Consider the following 26,789-nt stretch of genomic DNA (forward strand, 5'->3'; position numbering starts at 1 on the left):
TGGAGCAGCACGGCATTTTCCCTCCCTTAATGATGCTGGGAGAAGCGCAGCTGATCCGGGTCAATGCATGGGATCTTAAGGCAGTGTGAGGTTCTAATTCTCACTAAAGGAGGGGGAGGCTTATTATATTCTATACTACGATGTGACAAAGGCACATTATACTGTATAATATAGGGAAGCGGAGGCACATTATATTCTATACTATAAACAGGGTCAAGGGGGACACCCGTACTGGGCCCTGAGGGTCAGAGGAGTCCTTGGCAAGTACCATAGCCAGATAGGTACCTTGCTCCTGAAGAAGCTGGGAGGCTAATCCCAGAGAAATGCATTGAGCTCTTTTAAATTGGGCATTCTTCTTACCAACATCACGGCATTCCATGCACTCAGGACACCTAACATCTATCTGCAATTTACCCATCCGGAAAGCAATCCGAGGCAGCTTTTGGACTAAAATCAGTCATCCAGGTCTACCACCTTTCCCGTCAGAGGAACCCACTCCATCTTGGACTCTGTTTCTGGGACTTATTTGGCTACCTGGTCATCTGCTACTCATGGGATCCATTAAATGATGTCTGCATGGTAATATGCCTATAAAAATGCCAGTTTGCATTGCGATGTACTTTGTATAACATTGAATGTCCCTACTTTTTATTATATATTTTTTTTATTATTCATTATCAATTTTAAATTGAAATTCCACAATTACAGCTTTAGTAATTAACTTTATTAATAAAGTATATTGTAAAGGATACCGTTTTCACCATCTTTTTTCAGCCTGCGCTGGTACACCATTTCTGTTTTTTCTTCTATACACTTGGGACCTGACAAATCCCAGTAGCGCATTGATCAAATCTTGTTTCTTGATTCTCTCTGACTTAGAGTTTTTCTGAGGGTAATTCCAAAAGCTGGGACTCTCCCCCTTTGATGGACACTAGAACATTGTCTCTACTGTGCTCAGAACCAGAGATATCAGCCTTCCAGCAGCTGGTTACTGCTCCAGCTCCACACACCTGGTATGTAGTTTTATATTCTCGTTGGCAGATTTCTCTGCCTCCTGAACTCTGATCCCATAGTCCCCAGTATCATTTGGTAGGTGGGATTCTCTCGTTTTTAATTCAATTAAAATCTAAGAAATCTGTTTCCGGGAACTGGAGATATGTGCAGTCAAGCAAGTTGTCCTCCCACCAGAAAATTATGAATAATAAGCCCACTCCACTATACACCCCTCCTCTGCGTATTAAACATCCTCTACCACCCTGGAAGTTATGTATCAGGACCCCTTCATTCAGCCCAATGCCCCCTTCTCCCACCCCATCTCCCACCATCTGTGCAATAAAGGGGTAATTAGTGGAAATTACTGATCCAGGCCCTACATGCTGAGCGGTTGATATAATACCCCCTACCACCTGCGGGACATCAAAGCTTCCGCTCATAGCACCCCCCTACCCTACCGCTGGAGGATCGGTAGGGGCCCTAATACATTGCTATGCCCAGGGGTCTACACTGCTGTTGACGCCACGGTATGTATGTATGTATGTATGTATGTATGTATGTATATATATATATATATAAACATATATATATATATGTGTGTGTGTGTCTGTGTATATATATGTATACACATATATATATATTTTATTATTATTATTATTTATATATATTTGGTCTATCTATAATACTTTAACTGACCCGGCATATACTGGGTCACCTATAATAAGTGTCCATCTCTGCCCCTCTCTGGAAACCCCCTTCTGAAAATCCTGCTTTTGCCCCTGCTATGAACATACACTCATGCTGTCCACAAGCATTTGCATTTTCATACACCAACTCAAAATCCTATTCCTGTATTATGACAAAATAAACTGATACTTTCTTTTAATATAGAAAGATTTTATTTGGTGACTTGAGGTGACAACTACTGAAACTACTGTATGGTGTGATAAGCAAATTTGTTTGTACATATTTATTGAAGCTACAAGATGTGAAATAAAGTTTGTGACTTCTGAGTAACATATTGTTGTATCTTCACAGGTCAAGCAAAATCCCATTACATGGACCTCTACAATGTAATAATATTGACCACCAGTGAAATCTGTGTTCTAGTCTCAACTAATATCAAACAAAGACATATGATCCATGGCATTGATCTCCACACTATATTGTCCCTTCTAAAACTGTATTTTGCCATATGATATAATAGTCAACAGGGTCAGTGGCTAGTAGGGACTTTACCGTAGAACATGACCATATTGTCCATCAAGCTGCTCTACACTCCAGCAGTTTCTTGAAGCTCTTCCTGAAGCTATCATCTAGGAAGGCATATAGGAATGGGTTGAGGCAAGAGTTGGCATAGCTCAAACATGTAAAGAAGTAAGAGATGCCAATAACCAAAGAAGTCTCACGTAAATCTGTGGTGAGAGACACAATGGTGGCAAAATGATACGGAGTCCAGCAGAGAAGACAAACCGCTACGACAACAAAGACCATAAAAGTCACTCTTTTCTTAGCCTTGTCCAAAGCTTTTCCATTGGAATTCAACCTCATGTTCCGTAGTCTGTATAACATGACCATGTACAGGATACAGATGGTGGAGACTGGGATTGCAAACCCCAACAATAAGGTATAAATGCGACTTGCTTTGAACCATAACTTTTCCGGTTTGGGAAAATTCAATCCACAGCTCTTAAACTCCAAGTTGTCCATGTAAACATCAGCAAAAATGGTGAAAGGCAACACAATGACAATGACCAAGACCCAAACCAGAACACTTATAATTTTTGCAGCTCGGTAAGTGCGATAGGGCATCCTTTTTGACCTCACAGTAGCCACAACTACTAAATACCGGTCTATGCTCATTACTGTCAAGAAAAATATACTGGAAAAAATGTTATAGAGATCTATAGACAAAATAACTTTACAGATAACAACCCCAAAGTTCCACGAGCGTAGCACGATCTCTGCAATATTGATGGGTAAAACAAGAGTAAACAAATCATCAGCAATCGCCAGGTTCAGGATGAAGAGGTTGGTGACGGTCTTCATCTTAGGGGCTTTGAGAATGACATAAATGACAGCGGTGTTTCCTGTCAGTCCCACTGCGCAGATCACTGAGTATATGACAGGGAGTATGATGCTGAATTCTGCATTGTTAGCTAGATGTGTGGGACCACAGGATGAGTTTAGAGGACTGAACAATGACACATTCTCCATGGCTTTCTGCTTCAAATCTTCTTAATGGGCAGATGGAAAATGAATGTTAAGACTCCACTGTTCATGGTTTCCCACATGTTTCATCTTCTATGTACATTAACCCAAAGTTGCCAGTATCCAATCACTAGTTGGTTATTATCTGAGACATTGCCAGAAATACATAAATACTATGAGCGTTCTCAAACAGCAATATAAGTTGAGCCGCCAGGAAAGTGTCAGCTATGTCTTAGTGTCCTTGAGGTGATAAGCTGCTCGGTCCTGAAAGAAAAATCAGACATGATAAAAAATCTCATACAACTAGCGGCACCAGACATAAAATATACATATATCTGTATAAAATTAATTAAAAAGGGGAAAGAAACACTGTACATGTTGAGGGCCAGATGTACTAAGCTTCAAAAGTGATAAAATTAAGAGTGATAAACAGCCAACCAATCAGCTCCTACCTGCCATGTCACAGGCTGTGTTTCAAAAATGTCAGGCAGGAGCTGATTGGTTGGTTGTTTATCACTCTCCATTTTATCACTTTTAAAGCTTAGTGCATCTGGCCCGCAATGAGAAAAACATATAATATAGTACATTGACCCATACTTTTTTTTTTTAAATGCTTTTTTTATTTTATTAATTTTTCAAAAGTATACATTCAGATAAAATCAGATGAACAGATAAATTGAAAAAACAAGATACAGGATAGTTGTCAGTCTTGTTATGTATCTTATTCAATAATCTTAGGTAGGGAGCTTTTTTCTTATCACAATTATAAATGGTACAAAGAAAATGCACATATCATATATTACTGAATAAATAATACTTTTGTTCTGTCATTTATTTCGAATATTTTACTGGTGCAAAAATTTCTATCTCAGCACTATACATGACTGATCCTTAACTAAGTATGTTCTCGTAAAGTATATTATTAATTAGTTTAGTTTAGTTTATGGGTAATTCTATTCCTTGTTTCCTATTCCCATAGTCTCATTACTGACAACTCTGTGATTTTACATCCAAATTATATTATTAACAAACACCAATATAGACATAAACAAAGACAGAGACAGGGGGGGGGGGGGGGGGTAGTGACCGAGATCTGTAGTATACATAATACATTTAGCATATTGTATCAGTTTCCAGAGGAAATAAACATAACTAAAGTCATATCTGGAAAGAGGGTCAAGCGAGATGGCTAAGAAAAATAGTACCTTGTATGTCTCTTCATGGCCGGCATTATATAAGGATATATTAAAATGGGTATATCATTCAGTAGAAGGTATCAATACATCTTTAAAGTGTTGCTTAACAACATCGTCAAGTGTGTCAATAAATAGTTGCCATTTGTCGTGGAATGATCGAATTCCATTTCGAGGATCCAATCTAGCATATTTCCACTCATAATATACCATTCGTAGCAATTTTTGTTTCAATGATGCTAATTGTGGAGCTGATTTCTTTGTCCAATGCAAGAGTATACATTTTCTTGCTACAGTAAGTATAGTTATGAGGAGTGGTATTGAACTTTTGTTTATTTTATTTATAGGCCATGATTTAAAATTTAAACCCATAAGTGCTGCTGGATCAAAAATAAAAGACACTTTGAACATTACTGAGATGTATTGTAATACCTTATTCCAAAACTTTTTAAGTTTATAGCAATCCCACATTGAATGGGCATAATCAGCTATAGTAGTACCACATTTTATACAATGTCCCTGTTCTTCCGCCACCATATATTTTCTGCGATGGGAGGTAATATAGGCTCTGTGAATAGTTCTAAGGTAGACCTCTTGGTAATACATTGAAGTCAGGGATTTCCTAGAGTAAGTGCATAATTGTGTGATATCTTCTATTGTTCTCACAGATGGTATATCTATATTCCATTTGTAAAGCAATGTGTCCCATTGAGGGCTATAAGAGGGGTTATATGTAACCAAAAGTCTATATAGATACTGTAATTTATACGGATGTGAGATTAGGTATACTAATAATGTATCTATCGATTTCACCTGAGAGAGTGGAGGTATTTTTGTAGGTAAGGGGCCTAGCGTTTCCTGATTTTGCACAAAGTGACGAACTTGAAAGTACATAAATCTATTATTAGTAGGTAATGCATATTTATCCATTAATGTTTGAAAAGAGGAGACACCTCCACCCGGATCAAAAACTTTATAAGATGTGTCCAGACCCTTCCGCCTCCAGCTGTCGAACCATGGGTTGTCAATAGATGGTTTAAAAGACGGGTTTCCCCATAATGGAATAAAATATGATCTTTTTATATCTCTCTGTAATTTTTTATTGGTATTAAACCATATTGTGAAAGTATCTTTGAACAAAATATGGCTTTTTATATTCGAAGGTATCTCAGAGCTGTTGTTTTGTATCAGAGCTGCTGGAGCATATGGTGCGCAGATCGCTCTTTCTAAATTCTTGTCGATATAAATTTCCTTATTTAACAACCAGTCACTGATGTACCTAAAGAATATAGCAGCCATATATGCCTGAATATCCGGGAAGCCTAACCCTCCATCAGTTTTTGGAGCTTTTATTTTGAGTTTAGCTATCCTAGGGCGCTTTTTACGCCACAAGAACTTTGAAAAAATGGCCTCAATCATCAGAACATCAGATTTCTTTAAAGCTAACGGTATCATTTGCATGTGATACAAAAGCTTCGGAAAGACTATTGATTGTATTACAGCCATTCGACCCAATAAAGATAGGGGCATTTCGGCCCAGGATTCCAGTTTTGTGGATATGTCCGAGATTACCTTTGTATAATTCAGATCATACAGTTTGCTCAAGTCTGCGGTTATTTTAATACCTAGGTATTTAAAGTGTGATGTTGCAATGGCAAATGGAACATTCAAAGCTTTTAAAGCATTTAGGTCGAAGTTGCCCAATGGTAACAGCTCCGACTTTGACAAATTTATTTTATATCCAGATGCTCTCCCGAACGAGTCCACCAAACGCAGAATTGCTGGTATAGTATTCACAGGGTCAGATATAAAAATTAAAGTGTCATCAGCGAATAGCGCTATTTTCAGATGTTCTTTACCTATTTTTATTCCTTGTATTTCTGGGGAGGCTCTAATCGCTACTGCTAGCGGTTCAATGGCTATGTCAAAGAGGAGTGGGGATAGTGGGCATCCTTGCCTTGTACCTCTCCCTAATTTGAAAGGTTGTGAATAGATACCATTACAGGCTACTGCTGATTTAGGGGAAGAGTAAAGGGATTCAATAATTTTTATGAAAGCAGGTGGGAAGCCAAATTTCACCATTGTGCGTATAAGGTGAGGCCACAGCACAAGGTCGAAGGCCTTCTCCGCATCCAACGATAACACCATATGTGGTAGTCCATCAGAGGCAGCCAAGGCCTCCGACCCCTGCACTGCAGCCAACACCCGACGCACATTTACAACTGCATGTTGGCCGGCGATAAAACCTGTTTGATCTGTGTGTATGATCATAGGTAATATCGCCTTCAATCTCTCTGCCAGTACTTTAGTAAATATTTTGTAATCACAATTAAGCAGAGAGATTGGGCGATATGAAGCAGGTAACTTCAAATCGCGGCCCGGTTTAGGAAGGACTCGGATAATAGCATCAGAGAAGTGGGCTGGTAAGTATCCCGAGCTAATTATGTGATTAAAACAGTCCTGTAATGGTTTATATACTTTTTCTCCCATTATTTTATAAAACTCGTTGGAATAGCCGTCAGGACCTGGGGATTTTGCTAATTTTAACTGGCCTATTGCCCATCTCACCTCTTCTAGTGTTATTGGGTTTATTAATGTTTGAATAGCTGCGCTGGGAACTTGGGGTAATTCCTGAGATTCCCAAGAATAAGGGGTGAAAGGAGATGAAGGTAGATTTGAATCAGGAGTTTCGTTAGTTAACTCGTCCGAGACAGCACCAGGAGGTGTATATAAGGTCTCATAGAAAGATTTTAGTTCTTCCATTATTTGAGTGTCTGAAGTTGTCATAGTTCCATCTGCCATTTTTAACGGGTGAATTGTATTGGAAGATCTAGGTCCCCTGAGCAAATTAGTTAAGAGTTTGCCCACTTTATTGCCAAACTTATAAAATTTGGAGTCGATATTAAACAAATATCTATCTCCTTGTATTTGTAGGTATTCCTCAAAATGTAGTTTAGCTAGTTTATAGTCTTCCCTATTACGGAGAGTTGGGTTGAGTTTAAATGAAGTAAAAGTAGCAGTGAGTTTGGCCTGAAGTTCTAAATATGATAATTTTTGCTGTCATTTCAGTCTAGCCATATATCCCACAATTTCTCCTCGAATTACAGCTTTTGCTGCTTGCCATTTTATTGCAGGATTCAGAGTAGGGCACATTGACTCATACTTAAGAAATTATTAAAATGGTTATAACATGTACTGTATGTGGAGGGGGTGGGGGATGATACAATATTGGAGCCCCTTACCACAATTAAACAGAGACGGCACATGCAGCTACAGATTATGCAGTGCTAACAGTTAGTCAAAAACTAACATAAGGGGCTCTACTAGTTCTGTGGTTTGTTCACCCTCAGAGTTTGTCCCTCTTCCATGTCACAAATGTCCATCCCATCATGAATGATGCCTTACAGCAGGCGTGGCCAAACCTGTCCTCAAGATCTACCAACGGTGCATGTTTTCCAGGCAACCTGTGGATCTATAGTAGGAATGAATGCAGCATTTTTTAAAATGTAACAGTTAGTAATGACTACAGCTGTGCACCAGCTAGGTAACCTGGAAAACGTGGACCGTTGGTAGATCTCGAGGACCGGTTTGGCCACCCCTGCCTTACAGTATACCCCTGACATTGGTGCACATGATACTTCAAGTCCTGTATTAGTGTAGGGCAGGCACTCCCAACCATGGTCCTCAAGGCACACCAACAGTGCAAGTTTTAGTGATATCCATTCTTGAGCACAGGTGACTTAATTAGTACCAGGGATATTTTGATTTAGCCATCTGTGTTGAAGCCTGGATATCAATAAATCCTGCACTGTTGGTGTGCCTTGAGGATCGTGGTTGGGAAAGCCTGGTGCAGGGTATAATGGGGGCAGATGTAGTAAGCCTTAACAAGAGACAAAAATTAGGGTTATAAAGAGTGATAAATGTCCAGCCAATCAGCTCCTAACCCTCCTAAACCCTGTCTGTAGCATGACAGTTATGAGCTGATTGGCTGGATGTTTATCCCTCTTTGGGCCAGATGCACTAAGCTTCAAAAGTGATAAAGTGGAGAGTGATAAACAGCCAGCCAATCAGCTCCTGTCTGACATCTTTCAAACCCAGCCTGTGACATGGCAGGTAGGAGCTGATTGGCTGGCTGTTTATCACTCTCCAATTTATCACTTTTGAAGCTTAGTGCACCTGGCTCTTTATCACTCTCACATTTATCTCTTGCTAATGCTTAATACACCTGCCCCCAAGTCTTTATGGATAATAATCCATTTCCTTTTGGTTTCTCATAAAATAAATATTTATGTCATCCCTTCTCCATAGGCAGTGACAGCGCATCCCCTCCACTCTGCACTGTGCCAGCGGACATCCTCCTCAGTCAGTCTTAGCACCACATGCTGATAAGAGCGCCAAGTCTAGGACACAGATCGGGGAGCACTGATCAGTATCAGGGCAACGGTCCCCCTCTGTGTTCTAGACTCTGCACTCTGCTCGGCCGGCTATGCCGTGACTGACTGAGGACTTGTCAGCTGGGGAGCACAGTGCAGCACAGAGGGGATGCGCTGTCACTGGCTGTGGCCAGGAGAGTCTAGGGACTAGGTGTGTTCCAGCGGTGCACCTACAGTGCAGATGAGCTGTGAGCAAGGCACCTACCTAGTTACAGCCCTGTATAGCACCATCCTTGAATGTATAAAGTACCACTTGGGCCCATGACCCCAATTCAGACCCGATCATGCTGAGCAAATTAGCAGCGGCCAGGGAACAGGTAGATTCCGCCAACATATAGTGAAATCCCACTTTGCAAATTAATGTACACACTGAGGGAATAGATGTTTATGGCTAGCTAAGGCTTGACAGCCGAGCAAATATATCAAAATCCATTCGTAAGACGCTCACCATCTAATGAGTTTTCCACTGGTCACCACTCATCGCAAGCGCCAGGTAGCCCTAGACTTACTTGCATCCAATCAGATTCTATCTATTATCTTATAGAAGGTGCTAAACAAAAAAAAATAAGAATATGATTGGTTGCTCTGGGCAACATTCCATCTTCAATAGAACTCACATCTTAGTAAATTTACCCTTTTGTTTCTTTGTTATGCTTTATTTCTTTACTGTATGCTGTTGAGGAACTTTGTGATGTCATATAAAGAAATACTAACACAATTATCATCATCATCACCACCACCAGCACCATAATACTAGGCAGGCAAATAGAACCCTTTGCACAAATAGAAAATCTCTACAATCCATGTTTTCATAAATTACTTCAACATATCTGATGTTGGTCCCATCTGTCAAAACAATCAAGAATTAAATATTCAATGCACCTATTATATCTTGATTAACATGCCGATTAAATTATACAATTTAACACAGTACAGAATAATTAAATTGAACTTTGAATCCCAGTGGAGTTATGTAATGCTCTTTAACCAAACAATCTAGTGAAAACAGAAACATTTAATTTATAGACTTTCTCTAGCACAGATAATCAATCTGTGGCACTGTGACTACAGAGGTAACTACAGGTCTCAGCATGCCATGCTAGGATTTTGTAGAGGGAGATTGACAGGTTATATTCCTCTCCACTTCCCAATTATTGGGTAGTGCCTCTTACCCCCAAGAAGGTTGGGTGCTCCTCCCGCACTCCACCTGTTTGTTAATAAAGTCGGCAGAATGGGGAGACAACTGCTTGAAATGCAGTACAGGCAGAGCCCAAATATGCAAATTATGATCATTTAACTCCTCCCCTTCACTGCCAGATCATCCCTGTTATAAGGGCACATATTAAATACACTGGTCCCAGGTTTTAGAGTTCATACCAACTATCATTCCATCCGATGGTCAAGTTTGGCCCCAGAACCTATGTTAAAAGAACTTGACTGCTCACATGACCACTGACACCTGGGACCTGTGTAATTCATATGTGCGCTTATTAAATGAATGATCTGGCGACACCCTCCCCCCCACCCTCCCGCTTTACAATTATGCTGGGCATTGTACAGCATGGGAAGTGGCCACGATGACGTGATTGAGCATCCATGCCCCCACACTGCCCACCTTGGATAAAGACACAGAGGGGCAGCCAGAGATTTGCTAAATACCTATCTAGTTTATATAAACTTTTCTAATACATTTTTCCCATGTTTTTCCCATGTCCATTCTTGTCGATATCCCTTTCTCATTAATGAGGCAAAGTAGGAAGTGTTATAGTGGTGCGATGAGCGCCGCTATAATACATCTACCCCAGTGTTTTGTGACATGTTAGTCCCTGGTGCAAGTTGGTCCCTGGTGTGTTACATTGACAGTGGGGTGACAAATTAAAAAAAAAGTGGGGTGAAAAAACACGCAGTAGACGCTCCGGCCAATCAGTAGAGATTATGGTGTGTATTCAATGACTGATGCTAATTTACCATGTGGAAAAAAAAAAAACAGGCTAAAACAGCCCAATAATATTATTGGGCTATTTAATTATATCTTGTTCTTACTGACCTGGGATGGGATCCGGAATAAGTACAGGTCTCTGAAGGCTGCTTAATGGGTATTCTGCCTATAAGTTCCAGCAGTCAGAGTCTAATTGGATTGTCCTGAAGGAATCCATTAATAGCAGTAATTTATTGTCGTTAATTGGATATTCCAAGGGGGTATTTATAAAAGACTATAGTGAGATAATGTGGAGGTACACAGTAAAGTACCAACTTGTCAGCTTCTGCAATGTAACACGCTGTGTGAAAATGCCAGTTAGGAGCTGATTTTGGTGTTTCATCTCTTTCCAGCCTTTATTAAATACTAAATAAATAAACTACAATAGCAAAAACAAAAGTAATGGAGAAATAGGGTGTTTGGTAGGAAAAAATAAGTTCTAGAGCCAATCGCTACCTCCACGCAGCCACTAACTTTCTTAGCAGAAGTGGGCGGTCTGGGTAGCTGAAGCCGTGATACTCGCTGAATGGCCCTGATCTCCAGTACACATTATCGGAAGTCATGGTATGATGCCATTGAGTTATGAAGCCCAACACTCACACCCCCACTCTCCCACTGAGCCAACCTGTTTGACCTCTCCTAGAGAAAGCAGCCAGGAAGCCTCACCTACAGGTGCAGCCTTCCTTGCTTCCAGGACTGCGGGTAATACTAATATGGCAATACCCATTTTTTACATACATTTTCTTCCATTGTTGTGGACTCTCCACAGGCTGCTGAGCATAAGCCCCTAAAACCTGGTGATTGTGCATGCACAGTACCTACGTCGGTACTGTGCATGTGCTGTGCATGTGCCATTTTGGATGCCTGTCATCTGTATTATACAGGTGCTGGGACCGTGATTCCCCTTCTATGGGCAGTTGCCGAAACAGCCCATAGAAACAGCCCATAGAATCTGGCCGCATACGCAGTACAGAGGTCGGTACTGTGCATGTGCCAGTCCCAGCCAGGGCCGGTGCTTCCACTAGGCAGCTGCCTAGGGCGCCAGGACCTGAAGGGGCGGTCCGTTGTCACTGCCAGTGCCAGGTGAAAAATTAAAGACAGTGGCTTCCACATTTGCCACTGCTTGAAGATACCATCCATCTCCCTGTTAGCCTCCCTCTGCTGCCGCCCGCCCGCCCCCTAACAGCACCTTCTGGATCAATAAAGCAGCGACCACCGGCGGCTATAACAGAACCAGAGGGGAGAAGCCGACGGAGTTGTCTCTAGGCAGGAGCAGGGACGGGGGTGTGCAGAGGCAGCCAGGAAAAAAGCAGCCAGCACCCTGAACTTATACCCCAGCCGCACTGGTCTGAGAGGTGAATTGGTGGGGGGTGAATGCCACCAGGCAGGTGGAGCTGGACTGTGGCGGGCTGGACAGGGGGTCAGGGTGCCATCTGTCCCCCGAACCACAACACATCGACATTAACTTTGGGGCCACTTGCGGACAGCAGCCGCACGCTGCATTGTATTCCAAGGTAAAAATGCTAGTTTCCGGCTGCTCCAATTAGTCAGAGCGTCCGGGAGAAAGATCAATGCAGTGTGTAGCTGCAGTCAGCCGGCGGCCCCCTGTCAGTTCCATCAGTTAGTGCAAGGGGAATTCCACTAGTACGGGGGTCAGCGCTGATGACTCCAGAGTTACCAGCTGGCTCTCTGCAGCAGCTCTATCCATGATCCTGCCTCCTGTATTCAAATAAATCTGCTTGGTGTGCACCCCTGCGCTGGACTCTGCTGGGCACAGGAACAGTTTTGTGGCTGCTGTTGGGCACAACAACAAAGGAAAGCAGCATAGCTGCTCTCAGGCTATATCAGGAGGAAGAGGTATGAGATGCACTGGTGCTGTGAAAGCAGTTGGGACGCCAGAGTCAGTATACTGACTGCTGGCATCCTGACCACCAGGATGTTAACTGCATCACACACATACACACACACACACACATACTTTTATATATATATATATATATATATATATATATATATACACATATACACACACACACCTTTGAGTGTGTATTTGAATGTATGTATGCAAGGTGGGGGGGGGGGGAAGGAGTAGGCAGACAGTGTGCCTAGGGCGCTGAGGAACCTCGCACCGGCTCTGGTCCCAGCACCTGTCATCATAGTACAGACGCAGAGAAAGCAGTGCCTGAGGCAGGAACCGGGAGGAGCGGCGGCTGCAGCAGTGGTGCCTGCATCGCGGCCAGTGGCTGCCCCCTCCTGCCAGAAGGTACTGCACAGAGCACATCCAATCGACCATCATGTAACCTAAATTGGGAAATGTGTCCATACTGTAAGTGCAGGAACATAAGTTGCCAGAAAATCAATTATGTACCTGTATTTACTTTACAAAATCTTATGCACATTGTTAGATTTTGTTCTTTACAGTATGTTATACAACTCCTTTATGTAACTCTTCTACTGCATTATTATATTTTATTTAGAGGATGCAATAAAGGGTTCACAGCATCTTACACATATACCAACAAAATTAACCCTAGAATGTCTGTGTGTGCGTGGGAAATATAGATTGTAAGCTCCACTGGGGCAGAGACTGATGTGAATGTTAAAATATTCTCTGTAAAGCGCTGCTGAATATGTGTGTGCTATATAAATAACTGGTACTTGTTTCCTATCTGGGCGCCCACTAAGTTAATTGAGCACCATGCTATTCTCCGTAGTGAAATCTGATCGCATCGCATCGTACACATACACGATATTGAACGATGCGATGCGATGCGATGCGATCCGATTCGATTTCCCATAGGAAACAATGTTAAATGGCTCAATTTAGCCAAATTATCATAGGAACAATAGTAAATGGGGCAAAAACACCCCTGAACATTGAAATGTCCCCCCAAAAGTAGTTGACGCCACCCCGCCATCAACGTGAACCCGAAGCGTGGCGAGCGCAGCGAGCCCGCGAGGGGCGGCGGTACGCGTCCTCCGACCTTTTCATGCCCTACTATCCACTAGGGCGTGGAGTGAGAATAGAATAGTGTGGCGAGCGCAGCGAGCCACCGAGCCCGAAGCGTGGCGAGCGCAGCGAGCCCCGCGAGGGGACGCGGATACCTTCACAGGTAAACGCGTCCCTTTGCGGGCTTCCCAGGTGTCCGCGTCGCCATGGACACCTGGGAAGCCCGCGAGGGGACGCGTATAACTGTGAAGGTATCCGCGTCCCCTCGCGGGGCTCGCTGCGCTCGCCACGCTTCGGGCTCGGTGGCTCGCTGCGCTCGCCACACTATTCTATTCTCACTCCACGCCCTAGTGGATAGTAGGGCATGAAAAGGTCGGAGGACGCGTACCGCCGCCCCTCGCGGGCTCGCTGCGCTCGCCACGCTTCGGGTTCACGTTGATGGCGGGGTGGCGTCAACTACTTTTGGGGGGACATTTCAATGTTCAGGGGTGTTTTTGGCCCATTTACTATTGTTCCTATGATAATTTGGCTAAATTGAGCCATTTAACATTGTTTCCTATGGGAAATCGGATCGCATCGCATCGCATCGCATCGCATCGTTCAATATCGTGTATGTGTACGATGCGATGCGATCCGATTTCAGTACGGTGCCGTACGTAGAAAACCTGGGCGCCCAGATAGGAAACAAGTACCAAATAACTATAAATAAATAAATACATAGTAGGACATTTAGGGCGGAATTCAATTGCATCTGCTCGACCGAATCAGCGTGGCAACAGCCGCACTTTGCAAATGAGCAAACTCCTACAAAACTGTTCACAGCCCATTATGGTAGTGAGCACTTTTGTGTAAATTCAGGATTTGGCTGGGCGGAGTGTGAGATGCGGTGCAGTTGCTAGCATTTAAACGCTATGGCAATTCACATCCAATGTGCACAAAAATGAGTTCAAAGAAAACAGAATATAACAGGATACAAAACATTGTAAACATTTTTGATAGTGTACAAATATTTAAACAAATACAGTCACCAAACCAGTAAAATCTGTGCTCACTAAACCTATACCCTAGTTCAGTGGCTCCCAAACTGTGTACCGTAGCTCCCTGAGGTGCCTCAGGACACTTGCAGGGGTGCTTCGGGTTAGTGGCCAAGGACCAAATAAAGTGATTTATGGTCTAATATTTATGGACAAAACCAGTTTTGGTGACTTACAATCATAAAATATGTGTACAAACAGAACCCTTTACCACAGAACTGAACCTAATAATCACATATAAAATTCAATCTATATTCTTTTTTACTTTTTTGGGGGCCTAGGGGTGCCGTGATTCAAAAAAGATTGGGAATCCCTGCCCGAGTTGTTGTGTGCAGTTGATTAAAAGCCACTATTTGCTATGGGAGGAGATACTGGCACAAGTAAATACAGGATGAAAACACAAGGTGGGAAGGCCCTGCTTGTCGAGCTTACAATCTATAGGGCAGGAGAGAGATAAAGGGCCTTATTCTTGTTCACTCTTAGAGGCAAATTCCTTCTTAACTGGACAAAACCAAGGGCCTTATTCTGGACGGTGTGGACGGAGCCCCGCTTTTCGTACGGATCGCTCACTCCGTCCGAATGCGGTAAGAAGCTGTCCGAGCGGACCGCAAGTGTATTTCTCATGAATACACCTCCTCCATCTCAGGGAACCTCCCCCATCATTCGATGGTCGCAGACCATCGAATGCAGGACCGAGTGGTCAGGCAGCTCCCGCAACCTCAGACCACATGGGCATTTCTCCGTGCAAAAGCAGGGATCTGGGCGGGCAGCTGACATCCGGCAATGTCATATGTCCGCCCCCTACACGTGCGTCACGACCGCATTACCATACGTTCGCCCAGCGTTTTCATGGGAACGCCCATGAAACGCGGGGTGTAAACATATGGTAATGAGCCCAAACAGCCCTTCACGCCCCTCTCCACCCCCTGTTCGTAGTGTACACATTTCATGCGGATTTTGGACGTGCGTTCCGTTCGCACATGCGCAGAGATACCGATGCACATGCGTAGACACAAAACATCGGCGGACCGACCGCACACGGACATTACCGCACCAACCAGAATAAGGGCTCAAGTGCATTGCAGGTGGGGCAGATGTAACATGTGCAGAGAGAATTAGATTTGGGTGGGGTTTTTCTTCAAAGTGAGATCTATATAGCAGTGTAGAGATAAAGCAGCCAGTATTTACCCTGCACAGAAACAAAATAACTCGCCAAAGCTAAATCTCTCTGCGCATGTTACATCTGCCCCCCTGCAGTGCACATGGTTTTGTCCAGCTAAGAAGGAATTTGCCTCTAAGAGTGAACTAGAATAAGGCCCAAAGTCTGGAGAGATAAAGTACTAACCAATCAGCTCCTGCCATTTTTCAAACACAATCTGTAAAATGATGGTAGAAGCTGATACTGGTACTTTATCTCTCTCCACTTTAAGTCTCCCTAGTGAGTAGTGAGTTGATATACGATGACCAAAAGTGTAGGGCTACAAGGACTTATAGGCTTATATCAACAAATGGGTTTTCAGAGCCTGACTGAAATTTTGGAGAGGAGGAGAGTCTGAGATAAGGTTAGAGAGTGGGAGAGGGTCCAGTCAATAGATGATCAATGAGCAATATTGCTTCCAGGCTTAGAAATTGTCTGATCAAGGAAATATTAGTAAATAGTAAAGTAGTATGAAATTTGAAAACTATTTGTTCAATCCACTATTACAGTGGATAAGTAAGGCTTTTTATTCTTATGAGTCACACATAGTGGAGGTGCACCATAGAGAGGCAGAAATACATATATTTGGGTAGAAAGAAAAGTATATCAGCATAACAGGGCTATACTTTATACAATAACGGGAGGTGTCAATCAAATACCGCCGCTCACAGCCAGACACCCGTCAAAACCCAGCTGCTGACAGCAGAAACAGGGCTATACCTTATACACCAAAAAACACGCAGGTAGGACCCCCCCCCCCGTATCAGTTTTGTCTCTCCTCCAAAACTCTGCTATACTCTCTAATGGCGGCATTTAACCTAGTGACTAACGGGTAATTAAACCTATACCCAGTGCCACACACTTCCACTATACCACAAGACAAATTCACCATAGACCAAGTGCCACTCACCCCTCACCAATGCACATATCTGTATGTGAGGGACAGTAGCGCACTTGCAGTAGGCTACACAAATGTCTGTCTTCCTAAATCTGATATCAAACTCTTTTCACTGAGCCCTCTCATTCTGACTTTACTAAGGAGCTCACCCTGCACTGGTATCTACTGTACTATTCAGGGGACCCTGGTATATTCAGGAAATAAGTCTGAGTAATATTACATACGCTCACCCACCATACCTTCAAGCACATAACCTCATTATGGTGCTAGCATTTTTTGGGATGGGTGAGTAACATAGTGGGTAATCACGGTTTGAAAACCCATAAACCAACATATACATATGGTATATAAAGTGTGGCAGTAGCAATATAGCTGAGATACTTTGAAGCCCTGTACACACACATTCATTTGCTTTTGATTTGATGTTAGATTCGATTTTCTATTAGATCTTTTCATCAGATCTTTCCATTCGATTTGGCATCAGTTCTGTACTTTTGCATTAGATATTGAATTTGATATCGAATTCGATATGCATTCGTGGTACATTGTACACATTCGATTTACTAGATCGAATTCGATATTTCCTTGGCTGCACAGTAGTTTTCTGTTCGATTTTGTGTAAACGGGAGTGTGCATCGAATCGAATGTACATCGAAAGTGACAGAAAAACCATTCGATTTAGTTTAGAATTCAAGTCGATTTTGCTTCTATAAGCAAAATCGAATTAAAAATCTGGAAAAATTGATGCATGTGTACATGGCTTAAAGGAGACATTCTATCCCTTCAAACTGATCCTCTGGGAACTTACAATACAATACAATTACTCTGTTTCAATTTAATTGATACATTATAACTGCTGTTCATTCACTAGAAATTACATTCTAAACAGCTGAGATTTGTGGAGGCTGCAAACTGTTAACACATTATAGTGTCATAACACTATTTAAAATTATATAGGACTACCTATATTTTCGATGGCCAAAGGCTAAAGAAAATTTATACTCCATAAGAACATACATATTGCTTAACGAATACTATTGAATAGCAATTTATGTTTACACTGCGTTTCTATCAAACTTGGGGTAACAATCAATGTGAATATTTGATTTTTACACTGCTTGTGTGTGTAGTGGATTTACTTTGTTTATTGGTCATTCACATTGATTTGAGTAGTGAATCTACCTTGTCTATTGGTTACTGATTTGTTTGTAACATTTATTTGTAACATACAAAATAATCTCTTCTCCACTTTTAGAGAATAGCAGACACACCAGTAGAAATATATTCAAGATATAATACAAAATCTGGTGATAGGTACATATATATGTTTCCTGCTATATATTTCCCAATTGGGATAATTAATCTACAAATGTATCTATATGCTGAATATTGGAGCATAATCCTATCAAAAGATACTGTGAATATACCCCCAGACTTGTGCTATTACACAACCCATGTGACCATTACTCATAGGCCTTTATTCAAATCTGATCGCAGTACAAATTTATTTGGGAAATGGGCAAAACCATATGCACTGCAGGTGGGGCAGATGTAACATGTGCAGCGAGAGATAAGCCCCGTACACACGGGGAGATATATTGCTCAGCAATATATTGCTAGCGATATATTGCTCAGTTTCTCCTTTTCATCAGCGACCAGAGATGGTCGCTGATGAAAGGGAACCTCTGCCGGGTGGTGCCGCAGAGGTAATCAGCTGGTCGCAGGAGCAAGCTCCTGCGACCAGCGATTAGAATGGGGCTGAAAACGGGAGCGCGCACCCGGCGATTTATCACCGGGGCACACTCCCATCACTTTCAATATGGTCGCCAGCGACCATATTCCCAGCAATTTCAGCCTCTATCGCCCCCGTGTGTACACTGCTTTAGATTTGTGTGAGTGCAGGGTAAATACTGGCTGCATTATTTTTACACTGCAATTTAGATTTCAGTTTCAACACACCCCACCCGAATTTAACTCTCTCTAACATGTTACATCTGCCCCACCTGCAGTGCACATGGTTTTGCCCATTTTCCAAACAAATTTGTACTGCAATCAGATCTGAATAAGGGCCATAGGGCCGTATTCTGGTTAGGTTGGTGAAACGTACGCACGGTCCGTCTCACCGTACGCTTCCCGTACGCTCGCGGTGAGCAAAAGTCCGCCCACAGAACAGCCGCACACGGACGGTCACAAACACGACAATGGGGCGTGGCGTACACTTGAGCGTACGCCACCGTGTACGGACGGATCTCCCTCTTAGCCACCGATACCTGGCGGACACCTTCTGTATATCTGAGCGTACGCCACAGTGCAAGTAGAAATTGAGTCCAAAAACATAATTGTTGCTCTTAGTGGTTTATGTGTATTTTTCCTAAGAAAAAACTGGTATGTTTGTGTTACAGTGAAAAAGTTGACACATGTCGACTTCTGTGAATTGAGTGTCCTGCTTTTTAAAGTATACAAAAACACTTTCTGAATGGGTGTAGATGGTTATAAAATAACTACCTTGACATATACAGTTATAACCAGGTCTTAGAATGATTATTACATAAAATTAAACCAACCTTTACATGTAGAGAAGTGTAGAAAGATATGGTCTGGAGCTATCTTTGGCGTCCGCCTGTTTTTGGTCCAAAATGCACGGCGCGGTCGCCGATCGAGGCAGTTGTGGCACCATGCATTTTGTATGCACACCCCCATGTACGCCCATGTTTACGCCCAGTTTTCCTCATTATTCCGGCCGCTCCCCTAAAAACGCCCACTTGCCGCCCCCAATGACCGTGCTCTTGCGGACAGGTTTTTTTCGCATGGAGAGACCCATCCGTGAGCGGTGTGAGGTCGCCGCGCATGCGCATTGAGAAAGCTACGCATGCACAGATGAAAAAAAAAAAACCAATCCGCCCATATACGGTCCCACCGTACCGAGCAGAATAAACCCCATAGTGTGGTCACATTGAGTACGCATATGTTTGTATGTCTAATGTTGTTATGTTTATTTCTGAATATATATGTGTGTGTCCTCTATTTTAAATAAGCTTTAATAAAAGTTAAATGTTATATTAACTCATCTTCCTGGGAATCACCTCCTACATACAGTATAACTGCCTAGCAATTGTTAATGAATATATACTGTTTCTTAGGACACATCAGAGTGTATATTGAACACCTTTACCAAATGCCTATAACAAAAATAAATTTATTTTTCTTAAACAAGAGTGCCCCAACAAAAAAGAGAGTACTTTTCTTTCTACCCAAAAGTGCAATAATGACTGGTAAAGATCATGATTGTTGGGATTCATAACAGGTGGAGCTGAGGATGACTCCAACTTATAAGACAAGGGAGGGTGGGGAGATAACTAGGTTAGTCTTTGATGTCCTCACTCCTGTAGAACTGTCCCTTCTATTTACACAACTGTAGAACCACTGTACATACTGTACACCTAGCTCTTCCATACTACCTACTCTAAAAGTAACCTTCCTTTAATGCCTATGGCACAATCATCTCTTCTATCCCATCTCCTGTACATCCAAAGATTCTTTCCCCTTTGCACCCACTGTCCCCTGTACAACCATCTCTTCTATCCCCACTGTAAACTCCCCTCATATGTCCCCCACTATTGAATAACCTTTCATTTTATATATACTATTGTTGAACTACAGTACCTCTGCTGTGTTCCCCAGTGCTATACAGCCAGTTCTGCAGCACAGCTCTGTAGTCTGTTACCCCTTCTCTGTCTATTATACAACTACCTCTGCACATCCATCTTAGCTGTGTTGCCTTGTACTAACATCTATTGCTTTCCATTATTTATTATTTATTAACAGTTTCTTATATAGCGCATACATATTCCACAGCGCTTTACAGAGTATAGTTGAACATTCATATCAGTCCCTGCCCCAGTGGAGCTTACAATTTATATTCCCTACCACATATACATGCACACAGACAGTCTAGGGTTAATTTTGTTGGGAGCCAATTAGCCTACCAGTATATTTTTGGATTGTGGGAGGAAACCGGAGTACCCGGAGGAAACCCACGCAAGTACGGGGAGAATATACAAACTCCGCACAGTTAGATCCATGGTGGGAATCGAACCCACGACCTCATTGCTGTGAGGCAGTAATGATAACCACTACACCATCCGTACTGCCTGTACTGTACATTCACCTTTGCTACACTGCTCTATACTATACATCAACTTATACTGTGCTGTTTTTTGTACACAACCATCTCTGCTGTGCTGTCATGGACTAGAAACCTTCCACTCCTGTGCTGTCCTTGTCAATTCAATCACCTCTGCTGCCCTTTACCATTGAGCAACCACCCCTCTGCTGCCCTGTACCACTGAGCAACCACCCCTCTTCTACCTTGTACCACTGAACAACCACCCCTCTGCTGCCCTGTACCACTAAGTAACCATCCCTCTGCTGCCCTGTACCACTGTGCAACCACCCCTCTGCTTCCCTGTACCAATAGGTAACCACCCCTCTGCTGCCCTGTACCCCTAAGTAACCACCCCTCTGCTGCCCTGTACCACTAAGTAACCACCCCTCTGCTGCCATGTACCACTAAGTAACCACCCCTCTGCTGCCCTGTACCACTAAGTAACCATCCATCTGCTGCCCTGTACCACTGTGCAACCACCCGTCTGCTGCCCTGTACCACTGTGCAACCACCCGTCTGCTGCCCTGTACCACTGTGCAATCACCCCTCTGCTGCCTTGTACCACTGAGCAATCACCTCTGCTGCCTTGTACAGTATTATCATCTCAGCAGAGTTGTCCTGTCCCGTAAAGCCACCCCTATTACATGCTTTGCAACCAATGTGCTGTCCTATGCCATACACCCCAGCTCTAGCGCTACCCTGTTACTATTGCACTAATATGTACTATACTATCACCTTTGCTGTCCGTCAAACAGTATATATGCTGTGGCTGTACTAGTACCAGCAGTCCAGCAATCTCTTCTGTATTAGTTGTGTCAGTTACCACCACAAACATCTCTAAATTGGCATTAACCCCTCTAGATGCCAAGGGTCATGCCTCACTCTCTCTGCTCCATTATTTCCTTCTATGCCCCAGCGCAGTCCTTACCTTGCTCACAGCCTCTGCTCTCATCTGCGCTTCTCATACTGTATCTTCAGGCTCAGGCTGGAAAGAGGAGGAGGAGGGTGTGTGCTTGCTCGGCTGACGCTGTAAGCTACAGGGAGCCCCACCACTGCCATGCTGGGGAAATTTTAAGAAATTAATGAAGGTCTGCCAGGAGGGGTTGCATGCTAGGAGCAGAAATGCTCGCAGGGACTAAAATGTGCGCATTTTATCCAGGTCAGGATCTGTAGAATAACGCTATTACGACTTTCTGAGAATGAGAGTAGGCAGCTGAGATCAGCTACACTACACTTGTCAGCATAATTACCAGCCAGATGCTTCTTTTCTTGCTGCTGTGCAACCACTTGTCCCAGCATGCCCTGTCCCTCAGCCTAGGGCTGGAAGGTCATTCTTCCACTTGCAGTTCAAGTTTCTTTATCGCTATGGATACACTAATAATAAACTAAGAATATTGCAGGCTGAGAGTGGGACTAAGTAAAAACCGGACCCGGACTAGACCCCGGAGCACCGGACCGGACATCAAACTCTGCCTTCTGAACACACGTGCCTACCTGTCCCTCTCCATAAGGGAGAAAAAGCTCTGTTCCTGGACTTCCCTGGTAAGGTATGATTAGCATCACCTGTGGTGAAACACCTTTCTTATCAATTACCTAGTTCCTCACAGGTGATGGCAATCATACATTACCAGGGAAGTCCAGAAACAGAGCATTTTCTCATGGAGAGGGTCAGGTAGGCAAGTATGATTCTGGAGCTTGTAGTGCATACCTCCCAACATGACCCTCTCCAGGAGGGACACATTTCTCTGTTTCTGGACTTCCCTCATAATGGCCCTTATTCTGATTGACGCGTACTTTACCGCATACTTTCGGATCGCGTCTTTACGGCGTCTGCGCATGCGTGGAGAACGCTACGCGCATGTGCCACGCCTTGACTCCGTACCTGTTCGGGCAAATCCCGTACAAAACTGGTCACCGCAATCATTCGGGAAATATGGGCGTATTATGGGCGTCATGCGGAATGACACATGGGCGTAGTTTCAAAGTGGGCAAAACGGGGCGGAAACATGGGCGGACACGGGGGAGTACACTTATGTTGGGGGGCGTGCATTCGGATACCACTCCGAATGCACGCGAACAAAAAGGAAAGAAATGTGCGGTGTCCAAAAGGCCACTATTGCTTTGCGGACACCACTCGTTCCTGCGGGAGGCGAACGGACCGCCTAATGACTACAAGCATTAACACCTGAACCCCATAAAATCGACTCCTTTACTCATTAATCACTAATAGGACGCTTGTCAGTGCTTTAATTGAAACCATTGCTGCTTCAAGGAAACCTTACTCATCACCCACATATGCTGTACTTCTGACACACTTTAAACCTGCTAACAATGGACATGACTGAATATTAATACTAGCAATACACATGTGTATGCGACATGTTAATGTGTGCAATGCATGTGTTAGGCATGCTTGTAAGGATATATTGGCATCTAATTGATTCCAATTCCAAATAAGCAGTTTTTTATGAGGATAGGTAATTGAATAAGTGGGTCATGTGATGTATTGCAGAAGATACATAATAGTGGGTTGTTTGGCGTAAATACTCCGCTTACGGGCGGTAGCACCGCTTGGCTCCCGTTCGGATGCGGTATTCCCGAGCATACTCTGTAATACTCTGTAATACCGTGCAGAATCGGAGTGTTTCTCCCGCACACGCATGGTTTGTATGTCGTCCGTAAACACGCCCTGTTCTTAAAGAGTGAGTCCGTCCGAATGCGGAGGACACGTGGGCGTTTCTACGGACGATGGCCGCACGCGGCAGAACACCGTAGCGTGCGGACCGCTCCGTAAGAATGCGGGAATATCCGCACCGATCAGAATAAGGGCCAATGTATGATTGCCATCACCTGTTTCACACAGTTTAATTGATAAGAAAGGTGCTTCATCACAGGTAATGGCAATCATTAATTAAGGGAGAAGTCCAGAAACAGAGCAATGTGTCCCTCCTGGAGAGGGTCATGTTGGGAGGTACGGGTCTTGTCCGGGGGGGATGCCTTTCACTAGGGACATGGGTGGCCCAGACCGGTTTCAGTTTTTGCTACATACCCGGACCATTCAGGGAGGCTTTAATTTCTGTACAGGTGTCACAGGCACCCCCCCCCCCCGGACCGGACACTACAAGCTCCAGAATGACAGAAATTGATGAATGGAGCCTGTCTCGTCTGGCATTCTGGGGTCCTGTCTGGGTCCGGTTTTTACCCATACCGGAGATATGGTAAGAAATCTCCAATTTTTTTTAGAGAGACAATAATTTACACGGCATAATCAAACTAGTTTTGCATTGTAAATAACTGCCAGTTTAAAAAAAAAAAAAAGATTTCTTACCAAATCTCTCACTTTCTGACTCTCTCATCCTATTACATTTCCCCAATTTTTTTGGTCAATAGGATCATAATAGACTTCAGTAGTTTTATCCATTAAAAGCAATAATGTGGGAAAAAATGTTATATTAGATATGAGTGGTTCAGATTTGGTGGAATCAAAACCACCCCGAACACGACGTCCGTGAGCTGCGCACGCGAGAGGAAACCCGAGCGCAGCTGAACGCGATAATATCACATTGGATTCTAGCAAGAAGCCGAGTCTTTAAAGGCTCGGCGTCCAGAGAATTCGGCACCATTTCCCACATACTTCCACAAGCTGCACATAGCTCTGCAGTGTAGGGGTCTGGATGTGTTGTGCAGAGGGGTTTGTGCAGTACAGAGGGGTGTTGTGTATGCAGAGGGGTGTTGTGCAGTGCAGAGGGGTTTGTGCAGGTGTTTGTACTGGGTTATATTATACTGGTCATGTGTTAGGCAGGCTGTCAGTCAGTGTAGTGGTGTACAGTACACAGGAAGGCTGTCAGTCAGCTTTTCATTTTTTTTGTTCATTGTGGTTTGTGGTGTACTGCACTGCACTCCAATACACCATATACTACTGTCAGAACAAGTACCGTGTGTGATTGTTCTGCCTCCACGCATTGTTATACAAACCCCATCCAGACCACCCTAAGGCACCACACAAATAAAACATAAAGTGGAGGATCAAAGTGTAAAAAGAAAAAAAGAGAGGGAGGCACCAGTGTTAGTATAAAATTAAAAGTGAAGTGCTTTTAATACTTACCCTCTGCAGTCCCGTGATGGAGGCAGCAACACTGTTGGAATTGCCAGACAAATGGCCAACGCACCATGTTTATGGCGGTTTGTGCATGTGCAGTAGAGTCTCTAGTCATCAGACTCTACTGCACTAGGGGAGGGGAGCAGATGGAGACTGCTTGCCGGGTCTCCGCCTCTCTTGATGGACAAGTATGGACAACACCACCTGGTGGTAGTTGAAAATGTATATCTATGGAATGTTTGCTTAGCACAGTTTTGTGAGGAAAGCAAAAAGTCATCTCAGGAGGGCTTTATGCTGTATTTATGTATCCACAATTTGGGGAAAAAGTGGTACTGCGCTTGTGCTATATATATATATATATATATATATATATATATATATATACAGGGCTATTTTTGTGCAGGCTCTAGCAGGAACTGTGGCCCTTATTCTAGCTCACTTTCTGACAAAATATTTATTAGATGGACAAAACCATGTGCACTGCAGGTGAGGCAGATGTAAAACCCCACCCAAATCTAATTATCTCTGCACAAGTAACACCTGCAGTGCACATGATTTTGCCCATCTAAGGGTGCATACACACTGTACAATTTTTTTGACCAATTTGGTTGAAAGACATTTCCATTGAACCCAGTGTCCTGGACTAAAGATGTTGACGAAAGATATTGACGACAGACGAAAGAAGAAAGGTCTAGCTACAGTTTATAGGCTCTTTTTGAAAGATATTCAAATTGAGCTGCATGCACAGTTGACGAACAATCTTGATGAACAACTGGCGGGTATGCGCATCATCATTCATCGTTTGTTTGTTGACAATATCTTTTGTCAACATCTTCGGTCCAGGACACTGGGTTCAATGGAAATGTCTTTCAACCAAATTGCTCAAAAAAATTGTACAGTGTGTATGCACCTTAAGAAATATTTTGTCAGAAAGAGTGAGCTAGAATAAGGGCCACAGTTCCTGCTGGAGCCTGCACAAAAATAGCCCTGTATATATATATATATATATATATCTCCTATATATTTGGCTACATCTGTCACTCAAAGTGGGTGTCTGTGTCTATAACGCTCTGTTCCTGGACTTTCCTCTTAATGTGTGATTGCCTTCATCTGTGCTGAACACCTTTCTGAGAAATTAACCTGTTTAAAACAGGTGATGGCAATCATACATTAAGGGGAAGTCTAGAAACAGAGCATTGTGTCCCTCCTGGAGAGGGTCATGTTGGGAGGTATGTGACAGAGAACCAGCCCAGTGAGCCCACAGACAGTGCCAGACACCCACTGCCTTCCCATGTTGCCCAGCACTGCTACTCCACAGCCACCAGGTGAGCGCCCCCCTCCCGCGATTTGCGGCAAAACCTCCCCCCCCCGCGCCCCCCCCCCTCCCGCGATTCGCGGCAAAAACACCCGCGACCCCCCCTACCGCGATTCGCAGCAAAAACACCCCCGCGACCCCCCCTCCCGCGATTCGCTGCAAAAAGAACCCCCCCACGACCCCTCCCGCAATTCGCGGCATAACCACCACCCCGCGACCCCCCCCTCCCGCGAATCGCGGCAAACCCTCCCCCGTGACCCCCCCCCTCCCGATTCGCGGAAAAAACACCCCCCCCCGCGACCTCCCTCCCGCGATTCGCGGC

At 43.6% G+C, this 26,789-nt stretch overlaps 1 protein-coding gene across 1 annotated transcript; it reads right to left on the reverse strand.

The window, feature by feature from the left end:
- Nucleotides 1–1,725: 1,725 nt before the first annotated feature.
- Nucleotides 1,726–22,117, reverse strand: NPBWR2 (neuropeptides B and W receptor 2). Its single transcript, XM_083146727.1, has 2 exons — nucleotides 21,982–22,117; nucleotides 1,726–3,468 (listed from the first exon to the last, which is right to left on the reverse strand). Exon 2 carries the CDS (start codon nucleotides 3,208–3,210, stop codon nucleotides 2,257–2,259), a length of 954 nt encoding a protein of 317 aa, XP_083002853.1. The 5' UTR covers nucleotides 3,211–3,468; nucleotides 21,982–22,117; the 3' UTR covers nucleotides 1,726–2,256.
- Between the last annotated feature and the right edge of the window lie 4,672 nt (nucleotides 22,118–26,789).

Source organism: Crinia signifera, chromosome 6 (assembly GCF_055691185.1).
Source record: "Crinia signifera chromosome 6, ASM5569118v1, whole genome shotgun sequence".
NCBI classification, from domain to species: Eukaryota; Metazoa; Chordata; class Amphibia; order Anura; family Myobatrachidae; genus Crinia; species Crinia signifera.